At 39.3% G+C, this 10,809-nt stretch overlaps 1 protein-coding gene across 1 annotated transcript; it reads left to right on the top strand.

The window, feature by feature from the left end:
* The first annotated feature begins 6,160 nt into the window (after positions 1 to 6,160).
* LOC139450976 (protocadherin-9-like) lies at positions 6,161 to 10,598 on the top strand. Its single transcript, XM_071232799.1, has 4 exons — positions 6,161 to 8,887; positions 9,089 to 9,202; positions 9,692 to 9,802; positions 10,065 to 10,598. Exons 1-4 carry the CDS (start codon positions 6,161 to 6,163, stop codon positions 10,074 to 10,076), a joined length of 2,964 nt encoding a protein of 987 aa, XP_071088900.1. The 3' UTR covers positions 10,077 to 10,598.
* The last annotated feature ends 211 nt before the right edge of the window (positions 10,599 to 10,809 follow it).

Below are 10,809 nucleotides of genomic sequence, written 5' to 3' on the forward strand. Positions count from 1 at the left end.
ATTAAAAAGGGAGTCTAACTCAAGTCAAGAATGACTTGGCAAGTCTAGATTGTCAGCTCTACATCTATGGATTGCTCGGGGCTCCATTTGGACTTTTGAAAGTTGGAAGATATATATTTTGAAATAAGATAACTTTATTTATGCGACGTAATGTCAGTTTAGGTAAAATCTAAAACATTTCTTATTTTAATTTATTATTATTCGATTTATTGAAGATGTTGGCCTAGTTCGTGTTTCAAATACAGAGCCAAGACAACTATGTAAGACAATTATATCTGCAATGTGTGTCATCTTGTCACGTGGATTTTGTTTACGTGTAAGAGTAAACATTGAACACGATTACATACATACCAAACAGATTTGTGTAGAAGTCAAGGTGTATTACAAAAGGATCGTCTATCTGTTTGTGTTTCGGCGTCTGTCTGTCTGGGCCGGTGCAGTTCCGGTGACTGCAGATTGTCTGTATGTACCGGAACACTGACCCTAGGGGGATAGCTTACGGCGCTAGAATGCAGGGCGTAACACCAACAGATCCTGGATTAAATTAAATCCATCTAACAGCGGCGACAACGACGACGATGACGATGATGATGATGATGACGACTAGTGATGACAAATTATAACTGCTGGTGATGTCATTGTCAATAACGGCAAGCGATGAAGTAGATTTTACTACTACTACTACTACTACTACTACTTCTACTACTACTACTACTACTACTACTACTACTACTACTACTACTACTACTACTACTACTACTACCACCACTACTACTACTACTACTACTACATCCTGACAGTCAAACTTAGAGCATACACAGTAACAGTGGTTTTAAACAGTATACACCTTTAACCCAGGATCCCAGCATCGCGTTCAAACTGGCTCGGCATTATTCACTATGGCGCGAGGCGAGTCAGAAGTCACCACTTGTACAATCAGTGCTACTTTAATTGCCGAAACACGGACATGAACTGTTGTTTATAGACATAGGAATTATGTTTAGCATCTAACGCCGGGAATGTGAACTCCATCTGCGGCGTACTTCAAACACTATCCACGTACCCCCAATCTACAGTATAGATCTAAACCTACCGCTGTAGATCTAAACCGTCACGTTTACATTTCTGTCACGTACAGTGACTTATATATATAAGTATTAGTATTCCCGGGCTGAATGAGAAATAGGCACCATGATAAATTAATATGTCTTTCTTTGTTTCCTGATAATTCAGTTATGAGTGTCATGGCACGATAATACGATGGATTATACATAATTCAGGAGAGCTCTCATCTTAAATTCATTGCTAAAGTGGCTTGTCGTCACCCCCATCATAAAAGTGTGAGAAGTCATCAATAATGGGTCGGTATTCATGTATATTGTCCCCTTGGTCGATGTCTAGCCGGGCAGGCTGTTAACTTTATGATATAGACAACTTTACTGTTATACGGGCATTAGTTGTATCTCTGTACACAATTAGAGTGTCTGTTTCCATCAATCATTCGGCTGAGTGAAACTGACAAAACAATTATTCGTTTTTACATTTCGTAATATTCCAAACACATTTAAATTGCAAAGATATTGTCATACATAAGCATGTAATGAGTTTTGATTTCAATACAAATGTTTTTGCAAAATATGTTTTTTTTTACATCTGTAAATAATTATTCTTCGATGATAACTCTTTGGATTGAAATTTTAACGCAGTTCTTAGTATATTTCTCTGAACTAGGAAATATGAAATATATATGATAATAACTTATTGTTTTAACGTCAGAGGTATATTTGAAGTGTAACTCGGTATCACCAGTTTCCGCATCATTTAAGATTCCCCTGTTTTTTAGAAAATAACATTTGCAAGACAAAATGCCTTTAACTATAGGTCATGTACGATACACTGTGAGTCACATTTTGCTCAACGATCTCTCTCTTCATCATACTTTTAACAAAACATCTCTAGCAAATCAGGTCAAACAGGCTATTCTTTCCGTCTCTGGTTGTCAATTTCGCGTGACCTAGTCTCATTCCGATTCTACAAGTCAGGGACTGTTTCACAACTTGATGTTTATAGCCACGAAACCCAAACCCCAGTCAATACACATCTATAGCAATGCACAAAGGCCGCGATGATCAGGGTAAGATAGATGCATGTAGATAGCGGTCGAAACAAATGATTCCTGGCCACACACGTCCGACGATGTTACAATATGATATAGCTGTCAGTGATATGCTTATCCGTTGTGTAACGTATATGATTGACACTTGCGGCGTAGTTTGCATGTCTATTGCACTGTTGTCTATTTCAGACATTGCGACGACGTCAGATTGACAGTAAGACTGACATGTTTGCGGTTAATCAAGATGAATCGGTTATATTTTCCAACTCATTGGTATGAGACGAACACAAAGATGTGACGTTTTTATGGATAATGTTAAAAGAACTATACAATTCTTTTTATGTTTAGGAATGTATGCCACACGTATATGATTATATAATTCATATGATGCATATGTAGAATAAATTTCGTCAATGTGTCTTAAATAATTTATCAGTTTAAAAATAGAAGGAACACTAAGCGACTAGTCTGAATCATTTGGGAAAACCCTTTGATGTGCATTTGGTTCCAGTACTTGCAATTGACAAGATCAATAGCATGTACATTTCGAAATAGACATCATAACGGTTTGCACATCTCTGATAATTACTTAATTTCAAGCATCAAGTATATGTCAATTAATGACAACAGACACAACATATGTCGGAGCACATCGTGACACATCTGTCATATTTAGCAAGTCAGTTTCAAACCTAACCATGTCAATTACAAAGATACGTCTTTTCCAACAATTAAGATAATTATTTCGGATCAAAGTCGGCGGGCTCGATGTAGATGTGTGAAAACGTCTGTTGACGATAACCTGTCAAGTTGCAATTTGGGGCAAATACCCGCAGGTCCTGAAGAATCCTAGACGACATTTGGCCATCAAATGGATGTGATTTTGTCAATCGCACCTTCGCTTGTATCTTCAGGGTGTTAATTCTTTTACGGCCGACTGCACTAGGCGATTCATCAAATGGGATTAAGCCCGTTGAACAAACAATTAAACATTACGAAACAATAGACGGGAACATGGGTGGCCAATTACTTGAGTCCGGCAACAGGCTTCAGCCAATCGCCAGTGGTCAAGACAATAGGACCGCTAGCCAAACAATAGGAGGTATTTCGGACATGTCCTTAGAGCAAGTCTAGCCATTATAAACTGCGATTACCCTGTCGGAGAGATTGTCTTGTCTTGTATTGGTATTTTGGTTTGCTGTGAGCCAATGGCGATGCCTAGAGGTGCCTGTTGGTATTAAGTAGGGTGCAGGTCGGGGTGAGATTACTTGTGTCTGTGACTCGGTTGAGGAAGGTTCACTCCTGAGAGTTTGGATAACTGTTAGTTGTGATTGAACGTAGCCTACTGGATACCATTATTGGAGTTCGACCTACTGTAACGTGAGTAGACATTATGTGACGATCTTTAATCGTTATTTAATTTTAAGTGGATGCACTTTGATTTAAGGGCCTTTCATTATTATCTGATCTTCGTCAATTTGGCTGTGTTTAATTCAGTTTTAAAATAGTTATTTACAGATGAATGATTTATGGGTGAAAAATAGTTTGGATGTTATTTTGGAATGACTTGTATTTTTTCACAGTAATTTCAATAAATTAGCTAGATATTAAGTAGGCCTTACTGTTAAGTTGTTATCTGAATATACATATTACAATATGAAAAAATAAATATTTAAAACGTTATATTGAATTCGTTTTAATTCCTAACCTTAATTTACTTTTATATAATTGAAAAGTAACGAAAACTTATCAAAACATGCATTTCACCTGTTGCTTAGCCAGGATGCGCACGCTGTATCATGTTATTAATTGCTGTAGACCAAATGTGATGACTGTGTTATGTTCTTATATATATAAACAACAAATAATGATTGACAAGTTTGGATTTCAAATGGGTTTTTTTTCGCAGAAACTCGAAAACGTTTATAAAAAACTAGTACTTTGTATGCTATGCATTTGCATGACACATTAATAAAAAACATCTTTTTCTTCTATAAGATATTTAACGTATTCGAAGATGTGCAGGTCTACATTAGTGTGGGCTTAACATCATTCAAATGGCGTCCTGCTGTCATCGCGAACGCTGTCTACATCTTAACGTAAATGTTATCGCTAGTAAATCTTGCAACTCTGCCCTCCGCTGAGAGCGCACTGATTACGTTCCCCACTCATGTGTTTACATAAAAGCGACACAAAAACCTCTCAACAATTCGCAATGTAAAGGTCACAGGTTAGAGAGTCATCTTCAGTCCCGCGTCGACTGACCCTGGCCCCACTTATTGTACTGGCTAAGTACGTTGTCGCTATAGAGAGATGCTCCGTCTGAAGATAACAGAAGTACCTTGACAAAATGATTCAATTTGAATTAATTCAATTTTATTGTGTAATTCATTGTCACTCATCAATTCAACATATTACGTCAGAATTGACCCGCGCCTCCTTAATAAAGTAGAAGAAGTTAAAGAATTTCTCGCACCTGTGTAACCGTGACGGAAAGCGGTTTGGAACCGGTGTTGAGACATTTTGTACCCCGTTGTTATTTGATTACGATTGTCCTATGCTTATTTCGGTCCCTTTGAGATCCCTTAATGGATTTTGCCGGTGACAAACAAACGTGCAATTTTCGGGTAGTGCTTTCGCCCCCAGCTAAGATATGATGGGCAGATACGAGGGAGGATGAATCATGTGATTGCTCAAAACGATAAAACTGAAATTATGTGCCCTCGTGGCTCGGCTTTGTTAAACGTGACCTGTGACTGTTTCGAGAGAGAGATTTTTGTCTCATAAAACAGGTTTGCCACTCACAAACGGATTGGTGCAATTCTAAGTCTTTATCGAGGAGCTGACAGTGTTTACCTCCCGTAATTTATTTCATTATTTTTCATTTGCACTTTTATCATGTTTATCCCATTTATCAGCCGAGAGACATCCCGCGGATTATGTGACTCTAAAAGGCGGTTATGAGCGATTTTCATGAATTTATTTTATCTGTAAGTTTCGTTCGGTAAGCGTCATGTACACACCATTAGCACTTAAGTCGCGTTTTACTTTGAAATATGGATTTTCTTTAAACATCGGGATTAGCCCCCGACAGCTAATATTTACTTGTGGCAGATTTATGTGAACTATCAAGATTTTATGTGGCTTAATTGTCTTGTACGCTAGAGTTTTGGACAGGCTATTGAACTGAGGGTAATTCCCACTTTGTCCTATCTTTCAAACATTACGTTACATTTCAATTAACTATTATCGTTGTGTTGGTCTTGAGATAAACCAATCCTATAAGTGTACATTTCATGTCAAACACCTTAAACCGAACACACACCACCACGTGTCAATATCATAAATTGTCTATTTTTCATTTGAGACTTGACTCTTCTTGTCACAAATAAGCTAATAAATTTAGAAATTCAATTTCAAGAATTTGATGTCCGTACTCTCACACATACGCGACATTGTGGAGAGTGACAAAGGTTGTCTATTTCTGTCGGGAAGGTACCGAGGTAGTGTTGTTTATTTCATGTATATTTCAACCCCGAGCCAGTCAGGCGTACATAACATGTTATTGAAAGCACAGTCTCATCATACGTCGAGGGCTTCATAGTGAGGGTCACAAGTGACATGTGTCGCCGGAGCGACTCGCGGCCAGCAATATTTGCTTGTACTGAATGAGGAAGCGTGTCTAGAATACAATCGTCATTGTCACAGACATTCTTGTATATTTCACACTTTGTGTACGATGGACATACGAGGACAGGCTTTAGACGCACGCCAATTTCACTATTATATTGGTCGATTTCATTCCGATAGATTCCTGTGTATATCACAATAAAACAGGATGAACATTGTTGAGTATGTTTATTTGGTGGCACAGTGGTCGGTGTCCACGTCCGATATTTTCATTATCCTCTTGACATGCTTAGATTAAATTGAAGCTCTTCTATTTCACGTTGGTGATTTGTTGTGACACGGCGTTGAAACATTTTCTTGTATATTTCAGCCGAACCAATGCTGTAACGGATCGGAAGATAAGAACATTTCAAAATGGCGGCGCTAATTTCAGCACTGGTGATTCTGATTTCAACGACGGTCATCAGTTGTCAGAATATTACATTTAGGATCACAGAAGGAGAAGAAGCCCCCGTCCTGGTTGGCAATGTGGCTAGCGCGTCTAATCTTCAACAACAGGTTGGAGAGACCGAGTTTCGAGCCCTGCGGTACAGCATTGTCTCTCAGGACAGCAAGGTGGATACTTTCTTCAGTGTTGATGAAACATCGGGAGAAATATTCACATCCGACGTGTTGGACCGTGAGAGTTTTTGTGAACATGTGTCAGTGTGTTTGTTGTCACTGGATATAGCCGCGCAGTCATCTAGAAGCGCCTTTTTCAGAAAAATCACAGTCAGCATTAACCTGAAAGATATTAACGATAACCCACCACGTTTCGGGAATTCAGAATTTCGATACAACCTGTCTGAAAGCGCATCAGTGGGAACAAAGATTTCGCTCCCGCTTGCAACAGATAAAGACTCGAATGAACAAAACATTGTGCAGTATTATCAACTTTCACCCAGTTCTCTGACATTCGCTCTTGATCCTGTTACAACAGATGGTAAAATTACTAGCTTGTCATTATCTTTGACAGGTGAAATTGACAGAGAATCTCAAGATGAATATGCATTCATTCTAAAAGCTACTGACGGTGGGAGTCCTACAAGGACAGGTACTCTCTCCGTAATTATTAATATAATCGACGAAAATGACAATGAACCTGTTTTCCAGCGTGGTATCTATGAATCCACTCTTCCAGAGAGTGCAGCTATTGACTCTACCGTGGTGCAAGTGTCAGCTGTCGATATCGACATGGAGGACAACGCCAAAATATCCTATTTTTTCTCAACACCAACACAAGAACGAGTTTTGAAACATTTTTCGGTCGAAGAATCAACGGGGCTTATTAAAGTCAAATCTACATTGAACTCTGAAGGTGGTTCAGTCTTTGATTTCCAAGTTAAAGCAGTTGATCACGGAAACCCTCGCCTGTTTGCGGAGGCTCAAGTTATCGTCGCTGTTACCGACAACGTTAATGACCCCCCTGTGATTGACGTAAAGTTGTTGTTTGCTGAAGATGGTGCTGCTGCTGTTCCAGAGTCGTCTACCATTGGTAGAACAGCAGTGTTGATTTCTGTGAAGGATTCCGATTCGGGGAGAAATGGATTGGTTGCCTGTCAAATCAGTGGGCAATATTTCCAGCTCCAGAAACTTGAACAAACGGAATACAGAGTGATTGTTGCGAGGTCGTTAGATAGGGAAGGAGTGCACGTGCATAACGTGACGGTCACGTGTCAGGACCAGGGCACGCCCCCTTTGTCTTCCTACCAGGAGTTCCTGATCCGTGTGACGGACGATAATGACAACCCCCCGGTGTTTTCACAAGAAAAATACTTCAAGAGTATTGACGAAAACAACGCTTTTCCGGTGTCACTGGGAGACGTTAAAGCGAGCGATAAAGACTTTGGTAAAAATGGTGAAATCGAGTACAAACTTGATGCTGTTGCTTCTCAGACTTTCAATGTTGACGAATCCACTGGTGAAATTTCGGCCATCAAGACATTTGATAGAGAGGCGGTACCGAAATATACATTTAAGGTGTTTGCAATGGACAAGGGCGAGGTGCCGTTGACAGGAACGACCACCGTAGTTGTCAACATCGGCGACAGGAACGACGAGAGTCCTACCTTCTCTAACGCATCGTACGTGTTCTCCGCGAAGGAGAACTCTCCAGTAGGAACTTTCATTGGTAAAGTTAAAGCGATAGACTCAGATGTTGGTAAAGGAGGTGAAGTGCAATACACACTACGCGGTTCTCCTGTGAACGGTGTCATACCTTTTACCGTTAACGCCAAGGGTGAAATCAGCACCGCGGCTGAAATTGACTACGAATCGATGGAAACGTACAACTTCGACATCCTAGCTTCCGATCTTGGCACACCGCCACAGATAACATCAGTGCCAATCAAAATCCGTATCCTTGACGACAATGACAACCATCCCGAAATCAATTTCCCCGTGCCAACTAACGACTCAATTTCAATCCCCTACAATATGGAACCTGGAACAGAAATTGCCATCGTCCAAGCCTATGACTTGGACTCAGGCCTCAATGGGTGGCTCACCTACTCAATCGTCACAGCTAATCAAACCGGCTTGTTTCAAATCAGCACCAGCAGCGGGGTCATCAAACTCGGCCGTGCAATCACAGACGGTGATGTTAAGAAGTACAATATCAACATCAGTGTTCATGACGACGGCAGCCCCCAGAGAGCCACCTACGCCGTCCTTAACGTTGAAATCGTTCACGCAGACGCTTCTACAGCGACGGCTGGCGACACGAACATGAAAATCGTCATTGTCCTCGTGTGTATAACATCTATATTAGCTATCGTTATCCTTGGAACTCTATTGACTATTAGATACGTGGACAATAGGCGCAAATACAAAGAATACTCCGATAGCGAGAAGATCCAATATTCCTCAGCCAAATCATCTTCCAAGAACAGTAAAAAGGAATTTAATGAATTGAGGCCTGGTATTATTCTGGTCACAGAGGGCAATAAACTCACGAAGAAGACTGTGACATTTAAAAATGATACTAAAGACATTAAAAGTGACGTTTTCGCTACAGAGGAGTCGCAATACAACCAAATGAGGCACTTGAGTGAAAGTCAAAATAGCGGCAATAGAACGTCACCAGCTAAAGCTAATAAAAAGGTATGCATTTAACAGGAAGTAAATATCAATGAGCACGTTGTGATATATAAATAACTAATTTTATCAGTACCAATCATAAAGTAATTTATATTGAATTTAATTTAATGATGTTTTTAACATTTTTCCACCGATTGTTTATGATCATTAGTTGATATTGTTATTTGAAATTGACGTCACTAACACATTTCATGTCTATTTCAGCCGCGAGTGCCATCTTCATCCAACTCTACAGATGGGGAGGTCAGTGTGGTGGATATCCTCCATCAACACAAGGCATTAGTACAGTCTCTCCGCTTAAAGAAGACCCCCAGTAATGTAAGTATATCAGCAACGGATATATACCAATACACGTCATGTCCACAACACATAGAAATAATAACTAATGATGTTTGTTTGTTTAACGCCGCACTCAGCAATATTCCAGCTATATGACGGCGATTTGTAAATAATTTATTCTGGACCAGACAATCCAGTGATTGATATCATAAGCATCGATCTACGCAACTGGGATACGATGACATGCAGCAGCCAAGTAATCGAGCCTGATCACCCGATCCCCTTAGTCGCCTAGATACAAGCACGGGTCGCTGACGACTAATTCTAACCCGGACCTTCACGTGCGCTAATCATGTATTGCTGATCACAGCTGTTGCACAACCTGGGAGAAAGAGATGACTGATTGTTTTCAAAATTTACGACGATTACTTCGAAATAACTTTTATGATTGAATAATATGGATGATCTAATTTATGGATGATCCGATTTATTTTACATTTGACTATAAAGCTGATATTATTGTTACAGGCAAAAGATGGCGAAAAGGACCCGGATGTTTGGAGTGACACATCAGGGGAGACAATAGGAACAGATAGCGGCCATGGCGGAAGTGACCTTGATATGAACAATAGTCTCAAGGTAAATCTTTGACTATTATTCAATGTTGATAGTTGTCAAATGTATACAGGAAAGTTTCACGAAAACTACAAAAACCCATACATAACTCACATTAAAATCTGGATATGTTATTTTGTATGCAAAAGAATATATACGAATACTGATTTCAACGTTCACTCTTTTGATACAAAGAATATTTGTAAATGTGTAATTGGGATATTTTTTGTATAAATTTCAATTTGATTTGTACTGTTTTAACAGTCTGTTTATTTTGATCTTTCAGATGTCCGTTTGATGCAAAGGCTTCCAGACACCTGTTCAGCTTTAACCGAGCGTCAGCATTATCACGCGTCACGTGCCAGTGACTACGTGTTCATTTCATATCACGATCGACACTGTCAGTGTCAATACTCCACGCATGAAATCGACACAAGTAAAAAACAATTGATCCACAAGTTCATCGAATTCGTGAAATATCTCCTGAATGTGTTTCTAAAGTGGGAAAAAAGGTCCAGATCGAGAGACATTTATACGGTCACCGTTGACAAATTATAAGCATTCATCTTTTTGCTTTGATTTTATTGATATATTTTATACATAATATATACACAAAGGTGTCAATACATAATATATGCAACGATGTGAAAATATGGGTAAAATGTACATAAGGATTTAGCATAAATTCACCATGTGCCCAAAGTGCATAATCTGTTCCATTGACCGAAAACTTACACTGTCGTAAATTACATGAAAAGCATGCTCATTTCATGTGTCCATCATTATTGATACCATTGTCCCACTTGTTCATTCTTGTTCATTGCCGTTATTCAGATGTACATTTCTTCATTGTTTGTAAATAGCACTTGTTAATTTTGTATGTTTACACTGTTATTGTTAATAAATTGACCACTGAATATACGTAACTGTTTGTGTTGCTTCAATATGACGATGACTCATGGTCAATGCAGTTGGGTAGATGGTTAAGCTCGATTGGGGCATAAGGTGTATCAGTAGGCGCCCTTATAATT

Source organism: Haliotis cracherodii, unplaced genomic scaffold, assembly GCF_022045235.1.
Source record: "Haliotis cracherodii isolate W230 unplaced genomic scaffold, xgHalCrac1.p SCAF_8, whole genome shotgun sequence".
NCBI classification, from domain to species: Eukaryota; Metazoa; Mollusca; class Gastropoda; order Lepetellida; family Haliotidae; genus Haliotis; species Haliotis cracherodii.

Bases quoted from the DNA above. Each gene is read 5' to 3' on its own strand.
- LOC139450976 (XM_071232799.1), top strand. From the start codon at position 6,161: ATGGCGGCGCTAATTTCAGCACTGGTGATTCTGATTTCAACGACGGTC. The intron at 8,888-9,088 runs GTATGCATTTAA...TGTCTATTTCAG, and splicing joins CAGCTAAAGCTAATAAAAAG to CCGCGAGTGCCATCTTCATC. The intron at 9,203-9,691 runs GTAAGTATATCA...TTATTGTTACAG, and splicing joins TAAAGAAGACCCCCAGTAAT to GCAAAAGATGGCGAAAAGGA.